General features: G+C 37.6%; 2 protein-coding genes across 2 annotated transcripts; both read left to right on the top strand.

Annotated features, from left to right (window-relative positions):
• Positions 1 to 7,356: 7,356 nt before the first annotated feature.
• Positions 7,357 to 10,739, top strand: LOC113278483. The gene is made up of 2 exons (XM_026527304.1): positions 7,357 to 7,875; positions 8,544 to 10,739. Exons 1-2 carry the CDS (start codon positions 7,387 to 7,389, stop codon positions 9,357 to 9,359), a joined length of 1,305 nt encoding a protein of 434 aa, XP_026383089.1. The 5' UTR covers positions 7,357 to 7,386; the 3' UTR covers positions 9,360 to 10,739.
• A 7,587-nt stretch (positions 10,740 to 18,326) lies between these two features.
• On the top strand, positions 18,327 to 19,529 carry LOC113284410 (ethylene-responsive transcription factor ERF061-like). Its single transcript, XM_026533857.1, has one exon. The coding sequence runs from the start codon at positions 18,455 to 18,457 to the stop codon at positions 19,382 to 19,384; it is 930 nt and encodes a 309-aa protein (XP_026389642.1). The 5' UTR covers positions 18,327 to 18,454; the 3' UTR covers positions 19,385 to 19,529.
• The last annotated feature ends 1,259 nt before the right edge of the window (positions 19,530 to 20,788 follow it).

Below are 20,788 nucleotides of genomic sequence, written 5' to 3'. Positions count from 1 at the left end.
AAAGGAGAGAGAATACCCGATTTCGGCGAAAGCAGAATTAAAACTCCGTTATTCAAGGCAAAAATCCAACATATTTCAGCCGAGATCATATTGGATTAGCAAAATATATACAAAAGGAACAAAAGGGTTTTTTTTTTAAATTTTATCTACTGGATTATATACAAAAAAATTCACCATACACTAACAATCTAAAGAATTGAGGATCAACCCAAAAGACAAAGTGTAGAGACAAAGAAAGTTTTAAAACACTAAAATTGGACTTAAATGGGAATGAGAGTGAAAAACCGAATGAATCAACCCTAAACCTAAATTTTTCAACAGGTTTACTTTTAAGCACAAAATCTAACAATTTTAGGGGTTCAGGATTCAAAAGGTCTAACTCATAATGGACTGTTTTCGGGATGGGCAAACATGCAATTTCCAACTGTGGCTTTTTAAAAGTGTTATATTTTGACGCAAAATAGTCCAAGAGGACTTGGGAAGCACACAGTTCCAATCCTAGGTTAGGCATTTTCAGAAAAATTGGTTTTACAATATTGGTACAAACCAAATCTAGGTTGGGTGGAAGACCATCAGATTGTGACTTAGGTAGAAGAATAGGCATATCATTATCAATCAAATCAAAGTCTTCTAAATCATCTACACATGTCACATCATGCTCATAATCATCAATCAATTTGGCAAGATTACAATCAGAATCATCAACATCATCAACAGATTTATTCTCGTGTATCGGCACATCAGGGGAAACATCACATGGAATACTAGAAGAAATATCATGCATTAAGGTCGGGGCAGAGAAGCCTAATGTATTTGAACCCAAAGGTTCCATAACATTTTCAGTATAGACATGTTCTTCTAACATAACATCATAATCATCATCATCATCATGATAGGCATTTTGCAATCTAGGATAATTTTCAATCCTAAGGTCGGAGCTATTACAAGAATAAAACTCTAATTCATGGGGATGACTCATATCATGTGGTGTTGTTCCTGTTTCCCTAACGGATTCCCATTGATGAGTTTTCTCTGCAATCTCGGCTAAAAAATTCCATGCATCATCCACAGATTTATCAATAAACTCACCATTACACATAGACTCAACCATGGTTCGAGATTTAAAGTCTAGTCCCTCATAGAGGATGACGACAAGTCTCCACTTCTCAATTCCATGGTGCGGACATTCACTCAACAAATCATTAAAACGTTCGAAATAGTGAAAAACAGTTTCCTCATCCAATTGGACAAAACAATTGATATTTTGACGAATAGCGATGGTCCTATGGTGTGGAAAAAATTTTTGGAAAAATTGATTAGTGAGTTGTTCCCAAGTGGTGATTGATTGTGGTCTCAAACCGTAAAACCATGTTTTGGCCCTTTCTTTTAAAGAAAATGTAAACAAACGCAATTTCAGAGAGTCTTCGGACAAATGATCAGGTTGCATAGTCCGACAAATTTGTTCAAACTCTCTTACATGAGTATAGGGGTTCTCAGAATCGAACCCTCGAAATATAGGAAGTATTTGTATCATGTTTGCATTTATTTTAAAAGGGTTATTGGTTTGAGGTAAGACAATACATGATAATGGAATTTGTATTGATGGATACATGTATTCATGGAGAGCACGAGGTTGGTCCATTTTGAAATGACACAAAGCCCACTATTTGGTTTTAAATGGGAAAATTTTAAAAATTTGGTTTTCTATGGGAAAATTTTTGAAAAAGAAAATTTGGTTTAAAATGGGAGTGAGAATAAAAATTTGGTTTAAAATGGGAGCAAAAGAAAATTTTAATTTTAATTTTTTTTTTTTTTTTTTTTTTTTTTAATAAACCGGAAAAAAAGTAAAGTTAAATATTTTTTTTTTATTTATTTATTTTTTTTATTTTTTTTTTTTTTTAAGAAAATAAAATTAAGAAAATAAAATTTGGTTTTTAAAATTGGGAGCAAGCCCACTGTGCAAGCCTCTAATGAAATGGACGGAAGGCTGCGGCTCACGAAACACTAAGTTTTAACTTTGAAAGTTGAATTTGGCCCAGTTGGTTAAGGCCCGACGTTTGTTTTAAAACTTTGGTTTCGAGGTCCACTCTTGAGTGGAAACAAGCCCACAATCGGTTACAAGCTCAGCTGGGTTTAAACCCAGAGTCCAAAATACAAGTCCAATGAAAGAATTTAAACAAGCCCACAAATTAAACAAACAAGCCCACAAATAAATTATTACAAACCCAACAGAAAATAAGAGAAGCCCAAAAATTGGCTTTAATATTACAAGCCCACAATTAAAAAAATTGGAAGCCCACAATTCGGGTTCTCTTAAATGGGTTACCTTTTAAGCACAGCCCAGCTGCTCTGATATTGTTGCAAAAACCCAGTTGGGTTTTGGTTCTTTTCCTTGGTGGCGTCCCAGCAGAGGAAAAACAGGTTCAGAACAGCAGGTCCAACAGCAAATGAAGTGAAGCAGATGCAGATGCAAATGCTATGAAATGAAATACAAAAATAGCTAAGAAAAACACAGATAAAACACAGCACCAATCCCCGGCAACGGCGCCAAAAAACTTGATAGTCCCCGGCAACAGCGCCAAAAACTTGGCAGGTCCGGAAGAGTGTATAAAAATGAACGTGATAAGAACGGGCCTACAGTAATACCGCAAGTGCACGGTCGTCGGTTGTAGCTCGTGCAAGTACGGGTCGATCCACAGAGATCGGGTGTGTTTTGGAAGTGTTTTAGCTAATTGGGTTCCTAGTTTGCTATTGGGCTTTGAATACCCCTTTGGAACTATTGGGCTTAATGGGTTTGTTTTTAACAATGAAATACTTTAGGTCTTGGGCCTTTGAATTTAAACTGAGCCTTGGGCTCAGTTATTCTTTGAAATGCAAATGGGCTTTGACCTTTGAACTTAGGCTTTTGATTAAGCCCACAGTTACTTGGATTGGGCTTTTAATAAACTTGGGCTTCAACTTTTGGTTCAAATCTGGGCTTGGTTACTGAGGACTGGGCCTTAGGCTTCACTGAAGTGAATTGGGCTCAGTTGGACTTTGGACTCGGTTGGAGAAGAAGTGGCAGGGCAGCAGCAGGAGCAAGAGCTGCACAGCAAGGCCAACAGCAACTGCAGCAGAACAAGCAACAGCAGCTACAGCAGCAGTGCAGCAGAAGTGGCAGCAGAGTTGTAGCAGGAGAGTGGAGCTGCAGCAGAAGAATGCAGAAAGGCAGCTGTAGGAGAAAGGAAGCAGCACCAGGTAGCAGGCCTAGCAGCAGCAGCAGCAGCTTGGCAACAAGCAACAGCAACAGCAGCTGCTTGGCAGCAGCAACAGCAGCAGCAGCAGCACAAGTGACAGAGAAGGCAATGTAGCAGCAGGGGAAGCAAATAGTAATGCAGCAGTGCAATGCAGCAAGGCAAATGCACAACAGCAGTGACAGAATGCACAAGGAATGGCAAGAAAACAGCAAACAAAAGCAATACAGGGCAAAAACAATGGAACAAAGCAAATGAAAACTAAACAGTGAACAAAACACAAAGGAGCAAAGTGAAAATGACACAAAGGCAGTTAGCCTAAGGCAGGGGAAGATGGTTAAGCTAACATGGAGCTAAACTAAGGCACTCTTTTAGAGTGGGAAGAGAGCTAGCTTGCTCATTGTCACTAGTGAGCACTAGTTTCTCCCCACTGCTCAATTAACACTATGCATCAAAGTTTACTCTAACACTCCATTACTTAACATGTATCACAAACTTAACACTACACTAAACATGGCATCCACAGTGACAAAACAATGAGTCTAACTAACAACAGGAACATCACACATTAACATTAATCAGGAAACAAACAGGATATGAAAAGTCTAACATGAACATGAAACTAAGCAGCAAATTGAACTAAAAAATCAACATTAACAGAACATGGAAATTGAACTGAACATGAAATTGAAATCGAGTTGTAAACTGAAATTTAACAGGACATGAGAGTCCTGGATGTAGGCTAGTCCAAACATGAGTTCTAACATATACCCATATCATCTATTTATACAAACAATCAAAAACCCCAAAACAGTGAAATTAGGGTTTGGTGAAAATTGAAATTAGGTTTTACCTAATCACTGATAGCACTCAATAGCTTCGACCCAATCTTCCTCTGACTCCCCTCATGCTATCCACGCCTCCAATTGCTTCATCTATCAATCTAATTCACCAAATCCAATCCTAACAGTGAAGAGGATGGTGGAGTTGTTGAAATAGCTTAATAGGTGATAGGGGTGATGATAGTAGTGATGGGTTGCGGTTGTTGTGGAGAGTTGGTGGTTTGGTGGCTGTTGCAGGAGGGGTGGTGATGATGGTGGTGCGGCAGGGAAGGAGGTGGTTCTGCAGAGAGGGGGGTGATGATGGTAGATGGGTTCGATAGAATGGGAGAAGGGGTTGTTTGGTTAGGTGGTAGGGCTCGGTGATAGAGTGTTAGGCGGATTCATCCAATCTTGATGTTCTGTGACGCTGAGCCGCGAGATGCGAAGATGGTAGGTAGATCGGACGGTGATGCGGAGGTAAGCGATGAGCTACCGTTGGATTATATGATACAACAAAATCAACGATGCCAGATGGAGTTAGGTGTTGTAGTGTTAGGCGGAGATATCAAACTTTGATGCACAGCAAGGGAGCGACCGTTGGATTCAACTACCATCTAATCTGAAGGCTTGGAATTTCAGCGCTGTGGTGCTCGGCAGAGACTTCAGATTTTGATGCTCTATGAAGAAGCGACCGTCGGATGCTTCTGAGAAATGATCTGATGGCTGAGAACGGAGGCGCTTTTGTGTGTAGAAAATGAGGTTGTGCGCACCATTCTTCGCGGCTTCCTTGCGTAATTTCTTCCGGCTTTTCACTACTTTTCTGCTCTTTTCGCTCCGCGACTCATCCGAACTTTATTTATTACCTAAAAATGCAAAATTAATTAATAAAAATATTTATTCTTGAAAACAATGAAAATACAGAATATGGGATAAAATGTAGAATTAATGCGCAAAAGATGAGTTAAAATGCCAACAAAAAGGGATAAATATATACAATATTTGGCACTCATCAGAGACATATACGGAGAAAAGATAATAGACTTGCAGATGCATTGGCGTTCATACCATCAATGTTAGTAGATCCGGTCGCAAGGGATATAAAAACACAAACACTATTATTACCATCTATAGAAAAGGGTGAAGAGGTACAAACAGATGTGATGATCATAGACGATACACAAGCAGAAAATGTGAGCGACGAGAAGGATTAGAGAACTGAGATACATTCTTATCTAGAGAAGGGGGAATTTCCGAAGAAAAGATTAGAAGCACACAAATTAAAGAGTCGTGCGACAAATTATGAATTAAGGGATGGTGCTCTTTATAGAAGGTCATTCCTTGGACCTTCGCTCAGATGTCTTAAGCGAAAGGAAGGAATCGAAATTCTAAAAGCATTACACTATGGCGATGCTGGCAACCATAGTGGAGGAAGATCACTCGGATACAGAGCAAAAATACAGGGCTATTATTGGCCATATATGCATGAAGATGCAAAACAAGTTTCGAGGAGATGCGAAGAATATCAACGTCATGGCAAGAAGATACATGCATCTGGGGCTATGCTTAATACATCAACAAATGTGTGGCCCTTTGGAAAATGGGGAATAGATATTGTTGGACCATTTATACCAGGAACGGGACAAAAAATTTTCCTAATTGTCGCAACAGACTATTTCACTAAATGGGCAGAAGTAAAAGAAGTTCAACGTATCCGCGATAAAGACATCTTCACATTCATTTTTGAAAATATTATATGCATATTTGGCATTCCTGCACAATTGATGTCTGATAATGAGAAGCAGTTTGAAGGCGAGAATATAACAATGCTGCTCAATGCTTTCGAAATTCAAAGTAACAAATCTACCCCTTTGTATCCTCAGAGTAATGGACAAGTAGAAGCTACAAACAAAACAATCGCAGACAACCTGAAGAAAAAGTTAGAAGGGAACAACAAATGATGGTGCGAACAAGTACATAATGCAGTATGGGCTTACAAAACTACAAGAAGAGAAGCAACCTGAATGTCACCCTTCTGTCTGACATATGGAGTAGAGGAAGTGCTACCAACAGAAGTGATCATCCCTACCAGAAAGAGAGAAGCTTGGGAAAAGAATTTAAGTGCGGACTTGATCTTAACAAAGTTGGATGATTTGAAGGAAGTAAGAGAAGTCGCTTTGCAGCACATGGGAATTATCAAAAAAGACTAGCTCGAGAATACAACAAGCGGGTTAAAATAAGAGAATTCCAACCAGGCGAATTAGTGCTACGCGAAATTCCAGTATATCAAAAAGGAAAAGATGGAAAATTTGAGAAAAGCTGGGATGGACATTATATAATAAAAGCAATAGTTGGAAAGGGAGCCTATGAATTAATGGATCCTGAAGGACGAAATACAGGTCGTAAATTAGATCGCCCTTGGAATAGGCAGTTCTTGAGAAAATATTATCCTTGCCACTTGCGAATCAATTCGCATGGATAAAAAGTTAATAGTCTGAAAGCTCATATTTTTGAACAATATTTCGAATATTTGTAATGCGAATATTTCGCTTGAAAGTTAAGAAATTCTATAAAAGAAAAGTAAGACCTCGATAAAGGCTACAAAAATGATATTTATTATCAGATTGGATAGGAATCCGAATGTGGCGTGCACCCTAGTTCGCTCATATACAAGAGGAAATATAGCAAGACCTATCGCACGTCACAATCGGAAAGACCTAGAAGGCATGACTCAAGGGAAGGATACACCGACCCTGGAACTTGAGTTGTGGAGATTTGGGGTGAGAATTAAACGATAATGCCCATCCGGGAGAGATACCTTAAATTTTCAGTCTAAGATAGAAATCTTATATTGAGAGCCTAAGGTGAGAAAGGCTCTCCCAAGGAGTGCAGAAACTCGATCAGGGCGCCGAGGTACACGGTCGAGTCAAGAGTGCCCGGGGCGTCTGGAGCGTACTGTCATGTACCCAGTATTGTGTTGGAGTACCCATATCCTATTAATGTCAGTATCTAGTATAAGTTGTTGGTGATAGTATTTAACTTAAAGAGTGGGTGTGTTTATCAATTGTAAGGATGTCTTAGATGTAACCACGTGGCGGGTTAGTAGTCGTTAGATATTTGAGAGAGTGAGTGAGTTTATATTGTCAAGTCTGTGTAATGAAACCCTAAGAAAATTATTAATCAGAACTTTGTTCTTCTAAGGATGTGTTCTTCGAACTCAGAGGCTTGATTCTCACGAATCAAGAGAGGTTTATCCTCAAATCTGTCCTTCCCCCTTGTCATTGTACTCAGGTACATGACAATTGGTATCTAGAGACGTTTTTTCCTGAGAAATCATGGTTGATGAGATGAATTTACTGGAGGAAAAATGGGTATATATGAATGGGAAATTGGTACCCATAATGAAGTTGGAACGATTAGCAACAGAAGAATTAGACTGGTATCGGTCTCACCTGGTAAGGAGTATATATCCTCGGAGGTGGTCAAAATTGATACACAGGGCATTGAAGAAGTTGACATCAATCATGTTTATTAGGTATACTTCTCCAGCTCATCAACCTCCTTTCATAGTGAAAGAAGATTCTACAGATATTTGTGACTCTTCCGATGAGTTGATTCCTTCTTATTTCTTTGAAGAAATGATTGATTCGACAAATAATTCGAGTTCTCAAGCTAAAGAAGTTTCAACTATGGTTAAATCAATTCAACCCACTGTCAATGAACCAAAAGAAGATTCAATTGATGCTGTGAGTTTTCAAATTAAAGAAATCGGCAAAGCTAAAGTGAGTTATTTCGACAGCAAGAATCAGGTTCAAGTGGTTGAGGTGAGTTTAATCATTCTTCACAACAAATTAAATTGGCAGAATTGTTTTGATATTGGTCTTGATGATTCTCGTAGCATATTTGATCGTGGTAAGTATGCAGTTGTACCACAAAATTATTTTGGAAAATTGATTCTTAGCCTTGGGTTTAAATCAGATTTGGGGTTTACAGATTCAATAATTCCCTTGTTTTTTAATGATACTGAAATTCATGTTGATGGGAAGCTGTTTGTTAAAAATCTTCCAATAGATAGCGTATATTTTGAGCTCAATTTTTTTTCAACCACACACTTCCTACTGGGTTATCTTCTTACTATTGTTTCCAGTCTGCTGGCGAAGTATCTGATCGTGGAAAATATTCTCCACTTCTTATGGGGTTATCTTCTTTTCAAATGAATATTATGTATTTCAACGGGATATTTTGTATTTTTTATTACACTTGGTTCAACCTTACTGGTAGTGTGTTTGATCGTGGAAAACCATTTGAACTCATTAAAAGGTATTCACATCTTGCTGGTGATTATAAATACTTCGTTGATACAATTCCTTCTTGTCTGTTTGTTATTATTGAGTCTGTAATGGGTACAAGCAATGAAAATTTGATGAATAAGTTTCTCTTCAGACATGGGTATCAGCTAAAATTTTATTTCATATGTTTTGCTGTGTTTAAGTTCTTCAAGGATGGTCTTAATGGTCATGGAAGTAATATATCTGCAGAACTGCAACATGGAGGTAGTATAATCAAAATTACTAGTATGCTTCTGTACCTAACGGTTGCTAGTGAGAAGACTTATCAACAGTGCGACACAATGCCTCATATGGGTATCGGAAAATTGTTACAGAAGTATGAGGTGGTGAAAGCACCAGAATGGTTTGGTAAAACACATGATAATACTGTGTGGAGTTCTCCTGGAGGTTTTGGTTCCAGTCAATACTCCTTTCCTTGTACCAGTGTGTGTATGTGGGTGGATTTCTTCTGGAAGAAATTTCTTTTTACTGGTTTATGGAGTTTTGGACAGGGTATTGGTATTAATTGGATTTTTATCGAGCTACCTGGAGCACCTGGTACTATTTGTTGCGGTCGCTGGTTGTATGATAGAGGAAAAATGCATGAACCCATATCAGGGGATTTTCATTCAAGGAGTATATTTTTCTTTTTCTTGTTGGCAAGAGTGTTGTGTATTGAGAAGACCCGTCCATGTTCGGTTCAAGTGCTAGGCTGGAAGGGAGCAGAAAATTATTTTTTACAGCTAACATGTGAACTGCTGGAGGCAATTGTACCTCAACTTCTGTTTCAATTCCCTACTTCTACAGGTTTTTTTAGGGTGGAATTGTTCAGGTTTATCGTTGCTAGACAAGCAGGTGATATGCACCTGATTCTTTTGCAAGAGCTTCGCACTCTGTTATCTCTTCAACACTCTCTATTGCTTACATCTGCAACTTATGGCAGAATTATGACTCCAGAGGGAGTTAAGCAGTCATTTTGAGTTCTCTGCACACATATTCATATTCTTGTGAGTTCAGCATTTTCAGAAAGGGGTTATATGTGCATTATTTCTTACCTGCATCTAATGACTATAGTAGTTATCTGCTGCCAGTGGGTATTATAATGGGAACTCAGATCTTAATTGAGGTATTTCGGATTCTTAAGATGTTGTTGTGGGTTGGATACTTGAGGTGTAAGTTCAGATTTGTTCCACCTGGGTTATGGATTGTGATAAATGTGAGCACCTTGTTCTGCAAAGCTGTGACCCATAGTCAAATTGCACCAACTCTTATGATGAGAAATATGTGTCTGCCAAGTTTATGGAGTTTCCATAACACGAGTTCTGGTGTTGTCCATTCGATTGTACTCCAGAGCTTTGAACTGCTAGGTACAATGCTTCAATGGGATACTGCAGCCTTGCGTTCAGCGGTTATTTCGGTCCTCCAAGATTCTGAGGTTGAGAAGGCACAAAAATGGGTTGATCAAAGACATGAAACCCTTGTATGGAGTTCTTTGAGAATAGGAATCTCTGTCCCAATGGTTGACGCAAATACCCCATTCCAGTTGTTGATCTCCATGAGATCGGAAATCAATGGGTTCTTCACAGTGATCCAAAATGTGGAAACTCATCCTTGTGTTGTTCTTTTGTCTTCACAAATGAAAATCTCAAAAAGGGTCTACTCCAAGTTCAATTATTTCCGAGACTTCTACTGTCATTTTTATCATCACGTTTCCGACAAGTATGTTCTCTGTTTCATTCTGGAGTCTCACCGAGTGGTGCAACAGCTGCTTCATCTCATAGCATCTAAGGTCAACACTGAATTTGCTAGTGGTTCTATTCATGCACACACAACAGTGATCTTGCGAACATGGGGCCAATTTTTTTTGCAACACCAACTACTCGTGCATTTCATTCTCTTGTACGTTTGGAGGGGAAGTGCCCACATCTGTCAGCAATCAGGTGGTATATGCAAGGAGGAGGATGGTTGGGTTTGTTATGCAGGTGTCTATGGCCTCACATGGTTTTCAATGGCGTCGGGGGACTGCCGTTCTGGTCTTATAATGCGTGACTCTCCAACTTTGGCAGTGGTTCATTTAACTCTCATCCTTGAGGACAAGGATGTTTTAAAGGGGAGTGGAATGTCATGTACCCAGTATTGTGTTGGAGTACCCATATCCTATTAGTGTCAGTATCTAGTATAAGTTGTTGGTGATAGTATTTAACTTAAAGAGTGGGTGTGTTTATCAATTGTAAGGATGGCTTAGATGTAACCACGTGGCGGGTTAGTAGTCGTTAGATATTCGAGAGAGTGAGTGAGTTTATATTCTCAAGTCTGTGTAATGAAACCCTAAGAAAATTATTAATCAGAACTTTGTTCTTCTTAGGCTGTGTTCTTTGAACTCAGAGGCTTGATTCTCACGAATCAAGAGAGGTTTATCCTCAAATCTGTCCTTCCCCCTTGTCATTGTACTCAGGTACATGACACGTACCTTGCCACTCTTGACAAGTCCGAACTATGATGCACTCGGTCCGAAGATACCCCACTTAGGGTGCGGCCTTGCTGCCATAAACCTTATCGGTAGTGTATGCGAGACTTCGAAATCAACTGGTTGTTGCATAACCGGATGGGAAGAGCCATAATCTTAACCCGATAGTGGTAAGATTCCTTGAAGAGGCAACCAGAGGGGAAGATAAGGACGGTACCTTCCATTAGGGAGCTGAGTTGTGTCAAAAGACGTAAATATCATAAGGCTTTTACTCATGGGAGTATTAAGAATTGTGATATTTATGCGACAAACCCGAAGAGGAAATAATACAAGCGAAAAAGATAAGACGAGATCAATGGGTCGATGTACTAAAATGGAAAGACCTCCTGCGATCTTGTCACACAAAAATGAGGCAAGATAAGACCTTTACATAGGAAGGCAAAATAAGATCTCCCAAGTAAATTAATTAAACAAACTACTGATAAATTCGCACGATTGTTTCTTACAAGAAAAATAATAAGAGGTAAGTATGGGAATTAAAACAACAATGTATTATCTTCCTTGCAACAAACAAATATACGAAGGCTCAAAATACGTCGAAATAAAGAAAGGAAATCAAGAATGCTTAACAGCAGCATCTTATTCAAAGTACTTTTCAGACTTTAGCACTGGATCCAGGATTTTCAATCTCAGTACCGGCCTTATTAGCAGACTTCTCTTCTTCTTGCTGACTTTCTTCATCATCTTGATATTTTTCATCATCGCTTAAAAAGTCAAAATCACTATCTGGCTCAGGATATTCTTCATCCGCACTCACATTGCATACGGGGAGTTTTACCGCTGGAAGAGAGTTGCTTGAGAGAATTCCGTCGATAAAAAATTGGGCACTAAAATGGCCTTTGCGAATAGTTGCTCTTTCGAGATTTCTAGCATTTATCTCTAAAAAATTCTTCTGAAATGCAAACCTTTTTCGCGCTCTGCTTCGAGACGCAGAAAGAGAGAGCTCAAGGTTTCCACGAGACATTTCCAGATTTGCATATTCTTTGCGAACTTTGGATAATTCAGAATTCAATTGAGTGACAACAGACTGTTGCGATTTTTCAGAATCTACAAAGAATAATAAATAGCAATAAATAAAAATGAAGAAAAAAAACTGTGTGGAAAAATACTAAGAAATCATAATAAGGCAGTCAACTCTAGCTGACTACCTTGGAAGAATTTAGAAAAAGCAAGGGTATTGTCCTTCATACTTTCCATAGCCTTAAATCCATCATCAACTGAACCACTGAGGTGAGATCGAATTTTCTTTTCTTCAGAAGAAAGAGATTTGTTCTTTTTCTTAAGAACATCGTAGGAATTCTTCAATTGACTGTATTGTTCTTGAAACTGATTTTTCTTCACAAAAAGACTTATGTTATTCTGAATTAGTTTCTCATTTCGGGAGCTTAAATCTTTAAGCGAAGTCTCGTACTGCTCCTTCAGTACGCGAAGAGTTCGCGCTTGGTTTTCATTTGTTTCATGAATAATTGAATACTGATGTGAAAACATTGCTTCTTTCTTCGAGAAAGATAGTTTCTCTTTAGAAAGAGTATGGTTTTATTCTAATAAAGTTTGATGAAGTAAGTCAGCATCGCGTGACAATTTAGAAAAATAAGATACTTGATCACTAAAAAACTCAATTTTTTGAGTGAGTTGGTTATTTTCATGGGAAAGATTGTTAATCTGATCAAGCGAATATGAATATTGATTATTTAATTGGTTTAGTTGAGACTGCAACTTCACGTTATTCGCTTGAGTATCTTCAGCAAGGAATTGAAAATCATCTCTCATTCGTACGCTTCCGGTTTAAATCTTAACAAATGCATGGAGAAATTTACGAAAATAAACGTATGTGAAGGAATACAGAATACGATAAGTGACTCAAATATAATAATAAATACCTCTAAGTTTTTTCGCTACGAAGAGTTTCAGCATCAAAATTTGAAATTTGGAGTTCTCCTCTCAGCTTTTGTACTTCCTTTTCCAAAGAAACATTTTTCTGCGAAAGTTACAACTGAGAACAGCTAGATTCAAAATACTTTTCAGCAAGCATCACGCAACGATGAGAATCCTAAAAGGGAAAAGATGAAGTTAGTATAACTTGGAAGTATCATAAAAGAAGATAAAGTTAAAGTGCGAAAGATGATTACCAGAACATCTAGAGAAACATGGAAACTCGGGTCAATTTGGGAAAGAACCTCATCCCTTGAAGCTTTATCAACGAGAAATTCACATAGAAGCTTGCTTAAGGAAAACAGGAGCGAAGCTTGCAAGGATCATCAATTAAAGGTTGGGAAGAGTTGATGACGTCAGATAGAGTTTGAGCAGCAAGTTTTACACTATCCAAAGCTTTCTTGTTCAAAGGAAAAAAACTTAATAAGGAAAGAGAAGAAGGAGTAGTAAAATCTGTTGGGACGGGATATTTCTCTTGAGGAAGGTTTGGTTGAGAGCTAGAGTTAATGGGTGAAGGAAAAACTTGATTTGCATGCGATCGAGTCGCAGAGGCAATAGTAGGAGTGCTTTTGATTCCTTGATTAAGAGAAAACTCCTTATTCATAGGAGACTCCTTAAAAAGTTCATCATAAGTAATATATGAATTCTCATCTATAAGAGGAATTGTTGGTGAAGGGGTAGCAGGAACATTCTTCTCAGAAGCTCGAGGAGATATAAGAGTAACAAGAACATCTTTCTCAAGAGTTTGACTTATTGTAGGAGTGATAGGAGGGCCAATATGCGAAAGTTGAACTGTGGTTATAGGAACAACATCTGTAGCATTAAAATCTAGAATAGAAATATTTGAAGAGAGTGGTATGGGTTTGCGAGACTTCCTAACTTTTTGCTTCTTGCCATCAACCATCTCAGAATCGGAAGCCTGCGAAAATAAAATAGATAAGAAATAGAGGCAACAATATTGTTTCAAAATATATTGGGTATTTCTTACTTCTTTATTGTGCGAAGCCTTCCTTTTGTGAGATTCCTTATTTTGAGATTCATTATCAATGTTTGGTTTCTTCTTATGCGATTCCTTATTTTCACTCGAAGAAGACTTGGGTTTTTGCATGATTCGAAGAGCGCTAATAGAAGAACTTTTCTTGTGAAAGTATGGGAATTAGATCAGTAAAAACAAAAAATTTTAGAATGGTTAAAATCAATAGTCATCATGAGGAAAGGAAACAAACTTCGATTCAGAGTTCATGGTGGAAGAAAAATAGCAGAAGAAATCAGTGACAACAACAGAAATGGGTAATAACAGATGAACATGAATAGCAACAAGAAAGAGAAGATAAGTGAAGAAGAAGGAAAAGATTATTGTTGAAAAACCCTTAAATAGGTGAAAAGAAGTAACCGGTTGAAGACGGTTCAAGCCAGTAAAAAGGAAGAAAATCGACACGTGTAGAGAGAAACTTGAAACCCGGAAAACTGTCGACAAAGTAAAATGAAAAAAGACAAGCATGTGCGACTTGCAAGAAGGGAATTTCTCATATCGTTCACTCTGAAGAATAAGCAATATGAGAAGAGGCAAATGTAGGAGTTAAATATCGCACACGTTAATAACTACGCGAAGTAAATACAACCTAAGCGAAGGGAGTCGCACACAACAAAGTTAAGATGATGCACCAGATGATGTCAGCAAAGTCACGGGTAACGTGTGAAGAATTATGCGAAGAAGTATGTTATGCGAAGGTGAGCGATTGTATATGAGCGAATGTGTCGCATAGTGATCCCGAAAATAATGGGTTTCTTAGCTATCATCCACTATGTAAAACCCTATATAAAGGAGAGAGGTCATTATTTTTAGGAGGATTCTAAGGTAAGTCTTGGTCAAGAAATAGGGAGAGAGAGAGAAAGTGAATCTAGATTTCAAGTAAAATTGTTGTAATACTTGAATCTATCTCGTAAACATTCCCAATATTCAATTAATCAAATAAGAATTCATAATGATCACTTAGTAATTGGATTAGTTTAAGTGGAGTGTAGTTGTAGAAAAACTTACAACTACAAGTACATAATACGAGGTCATGCTGCTCATGCATATAAATGAATGTGATCAAAAAGGAATAAAATTGGGTGGAAAATCTACCTAGTCTGGTGCCGCTACCCGAAAGTTGGAAATGAATACTACTACTAAGCTGGAAAGAGTATTTTTCTTTGTAAATATTGTTGTGCTGAAGTCTGAAGTCTGATAGATCTTATAGGGTAACATAGAAGGACTTGTTGAGTAACAAAGAAAGCTTCTAGCAATCCCGCATATTTCTTTTTGAAACTTATTGATTTGTTTCTGATTGACTGCCATGTCTGAAAGCTTTACAATTGTCTCTGATACTTGATGGTGTTGTATTAGAGCGTTTATATACATTATTAGATTTCTAACAAAGTCACGGTTTAGTTTCCTAACATAGTAACGGTTTAGCTTCCCAACATAGTAACAGTCTAGTTTTCCTAAATTGTCTTCAATTCCAAAACTGAGACAAACTGAATTGTCGCCATGAAGGAATTCCAAATTTACAGACGGACTGAGTTGTGTCGTCATGAAAGAATTCCAAATTCAAACGGCTCGGCTTTGGTTTCCTTTCTTTTTCTATTTTTTTTAAATCAATCATAGGTTGCCATGTGTCCTCATCAGAATGCTCAATTCACAAAATTGAAAAAAGACCTATTTCAGCCAAAAGGAAGCGAGGGTTTCCTCACCGTTCAACGTGGGAGTTTTTTCTGTCTAGGCCTTTAAGTCTTTAGATTTGTAAAATTCAAATTCGGTCAAAAATTCGATCAACGGTTCGTGATTCTGCAGTAATACGGAACGCAAACGTACGTGTATAATTCGTTTTAGACATATGAATTCGGCGTACAAAATTCGGCATATATTAACCTGTTAAAAAGTCATTTTTAATATAATCCCTCCTTAGATACAATAATTTAATAGTGACATGAACTATATATATGATAGATGAATTACAATCGATAAATAATATGTATGTTGGTGGTATTGGAATCAGATTCGTGTATGTAAAATTTTAAAAGTAAAAAATATAATAAAGAGTGATAATTTAATGATGATGTGGCAAAGCATTATACGGGCCGTATAATTCGGTAATTCGTAAATATGCGTATAATTCGTTTTGTGCTGGAAATTCGTGAATCTTAATCGGGATTCCAGTTATACAGCTGACACGTACGGATTCGGTCGATACGGTCGGATTCGCGAATTATACGAGTATAATTCACGAACTTACTAACTAGGATTATACCTTTTCAGACTTATAAGACGAATAAATTCAAAAATGCTAGATTCACCGATGATTTTATCCAATGACAGAGTTGTTTTACTGGACTTCAAAGTACCATTTGTCAAAAGTTTACTCCGAAAGAATAGTAAATTATCGAGGGAAAACTCAGCTCAAGCAGTCATTTATAAATGAAGAACCTGATACATATGTAGCATTTATGGATCAAGCCACATTCCCGTTCCTCCAAGTTCCCTTATGTGGGTGTCCAAAAATGAATGTGATAAAAAAGGAATAAAATTGGGTTGAAATTCTACCTAGTCCAAGTGCGGCTACCCGGAAGTTAGATACTACTAATAAATAGAATCGATGATGGAGAGACAAAAGATAATGTTTTGCTTTGATTATAGGCCATTTTGTGTGCACACTTCATCACATGATTTTCCACGATATTTCTTCTTTCTCGTAGTAATCCATTTTCATTATCCTTTTAGGTAATATGATTGCGATATCTATTTTGACTTTGTTGCACATTACCTTTTCACATTAATTTGGGACTTGTCCCACTTTGATCCTGATATTTGCCTTTTTGATTTCATGAGCTTTTGCTTGGCGGTGGTTGATTCTGGTTGTCTATCTCTTGTCGATAGATATTTTGTCAATCAATAGTACGTACGTTATTAGGATCAAAGTGGAATTGAAAACAACCATAAAAGAAAAATAAATTTTCTGTCTCCTCTCTCTCACTACTTCTCCTTCCACAAACCATGAAAACAATCCTTCTCTAGGTTAGTTAGTAGTTTAGTTTGGTTTTTATTATGTTTTCTACTTATCTACATCATTTTGGTGATTTTATCTACTCTTTTGAGATTTATCTTCGTTTTAGTGGCGATTTTTGCTTATTGGGTTGGGTTTTAAGCAATAGTGATATTCTCCATGCTCTCCAACAACGAAATCTTCATCTTGATTGTCTCCGGCGACGAAATCTTCATCGGAATCTTCATCATCAACTTATCCGACGACGGAATCTCCATAGATGGTCTTTTTGTCGACGGAAGCTTCATCACCGGTTATAAGAGATTTGAGCAAATCACTCCTACTTTGAGAGCATTTCTTTCTAAAGAAGAAAAACAAACTAAATGGTTGGAATTTAATTCCGAGAAAAACCATCCTTCTTCCGATTTAATCGATCTTATTCATACTTGTATTTGTCTTACGCCGGTAATCCTTCTCTTTCTTTTGTCGGATTTTCCGGTATTGTACTCTTACGATATGTTATTGTTACTTTGTATTCTCTTATTTTCGATCTTAAACTCATTGTAACCTTGAAATCTCATTAATGAAAAGATTCTTTGTTTATCAAAAATAAAAATAAATAAAATAAATAAATAGTACGTACGTACGTTAAGTGTTTCGCTTAGACACGCATTTGAAGAATTTAGTTGACCGCGAATTATTGAGCATAAGCCAATTTTGAGAGAATGAAATGACAAGGACTTGGGTCTTTTAACAGCATACAAAGAAAATAGCTATAGCAAACAAATGTGCGACAGTACCGTTTGAGGGGTTGGGAGATGTCCACCATGCCGAGATGTTTTTTGCGCATAGAGTACATGAGCCATGGAATTGCTTTCTCGTTTGATACTGGTGCATCCTACGCACCAAATTAAAGTCGTTCGAATAGAACTGAATAAATATATATATATATATCATGCGACTAACCTTTCGAGGAACTTTTGCGCGCATTATCATTTCTAAGGATGCGAATCAGCTGGAAACAATCCCTTGAAACACAACTTTTATTTTCAAGCTAGTTTGCCAAGCCAAGATGATGCCTTATGTTTTAGCTTCGCCATGTCTAGCAGTAACATGCCGTAAAACCAGATTGCACTGTACATACGTATAATATACGTAAGACATACGTAGGCAATCATGAATCAATCAATCCCCAAATTTCATTTGTTCTGATCTGCTGAAGACACGTGGTACCCTGAAAGTTAAGAGACACAGCCTGTGACTCATAAATACATAAAGTCACTTTTTGGCTTCTCTGTCTGTACACGGAAAGTTCGAAATTTTCAGCAACACCCATGAGGGGGACGGCCGACCATTTTGATAACGAAAATAGTCTCCTCTTCTTTGGGACCATATGCCATGTCCCTCCTCCCGCTATAAATTAACTTAACAGAGAGGGAAACCAAGTGATAATCTCATTTCACTCTCTTCTTCCTTATCTCAAATTCTTCTTCATTTTTGCACACCAAAGGGGATCAAGTTTTTTTTTTTTCTTCAAGGTTTCCTTCTTGCACATTATTTTTTCTTTGTGCAAACAAAACCAGAATTAATCATGAATGACATAAATTTCACTCCACAGTTTTCGTTTTCAAGAAACTCTTCTTCATTATTATCAGAGCTTTTGTTAACAAGTGGAACGAATCCACTAGATTCAATCTTCTTCTCATCAAATCCCAATACTTGTTCTTCAAGCGGAGCCATTGTTAGTAACCCTTTAGAATCAATCGGTTCTTCCGTTTATCTCCGCCAAAGAGAATTTCTTGAAAAATTCAATTTTGAAAGGTCTAAGACTAACAACACTGCAACTCAAAACTCCCCAATCCCAGAAAGACAAGTGCAAAATACTACTTCATATCTTAGTAGTACTAGTAGAAGTGATAAGATGAAGAAGCTTTACAGAGGTGTCAGACAAAGACATTGGGGAAAATGGGTAGCTGAAATACGACTACCACAAAACAGAATCAGAGTTTGGTTGGGAACTTATGATACAGCTGAGGTAGCGGCGTACGCGTATGATGTTGCAGCGTATAAATTAAGAGGAGAGTATGCTCGGTTGAATTTTCCTAACCTTGGAGATGAATCCAAGTTAAGGTTTTCGGATCGAGCACGACTTAGTGCACTGCGGTCTTCAGTTGATACTAAAATTCAAGCAATTTGCCAAAAGGTCAGGAGGGAGAAAGGAAGAAGAAAGAAAGCAAAAGGAAATACTAGTAGTGATAACAAAACTAGTAGTGACACAATACCAAATCCGAATTCAGTTTCGGGGTTGAATTTGTATTCTATTTCAGAAGAAGAATCTTCATCGACAAAAAGTGGTAACTGTTCGGATTCATCCCAAGATGTGAATTGTTCTTCAATGCTGCTGGGTGGTGGTGAAGAAGATCATGATATGGAATATGAAGGTTGTTGTTCACTTGCTAGAATGCCATCTTATGATCCAGAATTAATTTGGGAAGTTCTTGCTAATCCAATTTGTTGTTAAGTCGTTTTTAAATTATACGATTTGGTGTAATAAGTAAGATGAGAAAGTATAAAAATGTGATTGATTTTATTTGTTCAATTCATATTATTATGATCAGTGGAAGGAAATGGTTTGGGTTAAACCTTGTTAATGAAACGGCTAAGATCAGTAACCTTATTCAGATTTCTCCGATGAAGAAGACACATTAAATTGCACCTTCAACTCTGGCTTCTCAACAAGACATTGTTATCAGTGGATGGTGAAATGGCAAACAACAACAAGCACTATTCTCCGGTACCCGAAATGTGTGATAATTAAGCTCCTAATGTTGTATGTTTTCCTATCATTTATGGTGTTCACGATACTAAAAGTATGCTATCTCTGCATGCTCGTGCCAAAATAACTTGTTTTGCAGTTGTCGAATAAAATTACCTGCATTGTACTTATTTTTTGTGATTCTACCAAGCCTGTAAAGCTCAGCGGTCAAGTTGCAAACGGGTACTACTGCTACCTTATCGCAACAGAACTGAACTTGGGAAGGCATAATGACAGTATTCGGTTTGGATAATATCTTGATATCTTTGATAGATTCACGTGATATATCCGGACATGCATCTTGATCGACTTTTTTTTTTTCTTTTTCTTTAATGCTTCAAAAATAAAAGTACAAAAGTCAAATGCCAAGTGCCCGGAGTTTGGATAATATCTTGATATCTTTGTATTACAACCACCACCGACCGACCGGCAGGCCGACTATCAATCCTCTGCTGTCCGTGATACTTCTTCTTCCCTGTTTGAACAAAGTTACAATGGCACTGCCTATGTGTACCTACCTTGCTACTGATCTCATGCTCTTCTTTGGCGAATTTACCCAACATTTAATAGCATTCAGCTTATAAAATCAAAAAAATGGCCTTGGTTTTTTAGTTTAATCATGATTAAGCTAAGGAAAGGATTACGTAAGAATACTGGTGGACTAACGAACAAAGTTAATTTGAGGCTCAAAAGTCTTAAGATAAGATAGTCTTTAATAAGGAGAAAACAGATGATGATTGAATCAAAAATTCGTCAAAAATCAGAGATATTAGATATATGTATGTTGGGGCGGAGGGAAGAAAGGGTGTTCAAAATTCAAACCGACCATCGTCCCACAGGGCCATAGGACAGATATATCACACAAAGCAGAAGGAAGATCTAGAGCACAGCTTTCTTAAATTGATTGATTGCTGAAAATGACATAAGCTTATATCCTCTCCAGTCCTCCCAACCAACTAGTGTAAAGTGTGAACGAAACACGTCAAATTTTTCCTAGATTTCTTTCTGGTCAGAGCTGAATACGGTCTGACCCTCTTTTAACATCTGCCCAGCCGTTCTAGGAGGGTGTTTCCAACAAGTTGTATGCTATGGAAAAAAAGCCGAGGAATC

Source organism: Papaver somniferum, chromosome 5 (assembly GCF_003573695.1).
Source record: "Papaver somniferum cultivar HN1 chromosome 5, ASM357369v1, whole genome shotgun sequence".
NCBI classification, from domain to species: domain Eukaryota; kingdom Viridiplantae; phylum Streptophyta; class Magnoliopsida; order Ranunculales; family Papaveraceae; genus Papaver; species Papaver somniferum.
Note: the sequence above shows the minus strand (reverse complement) of the source record. Positions and strands in the feature narration are given on the sequence as shown.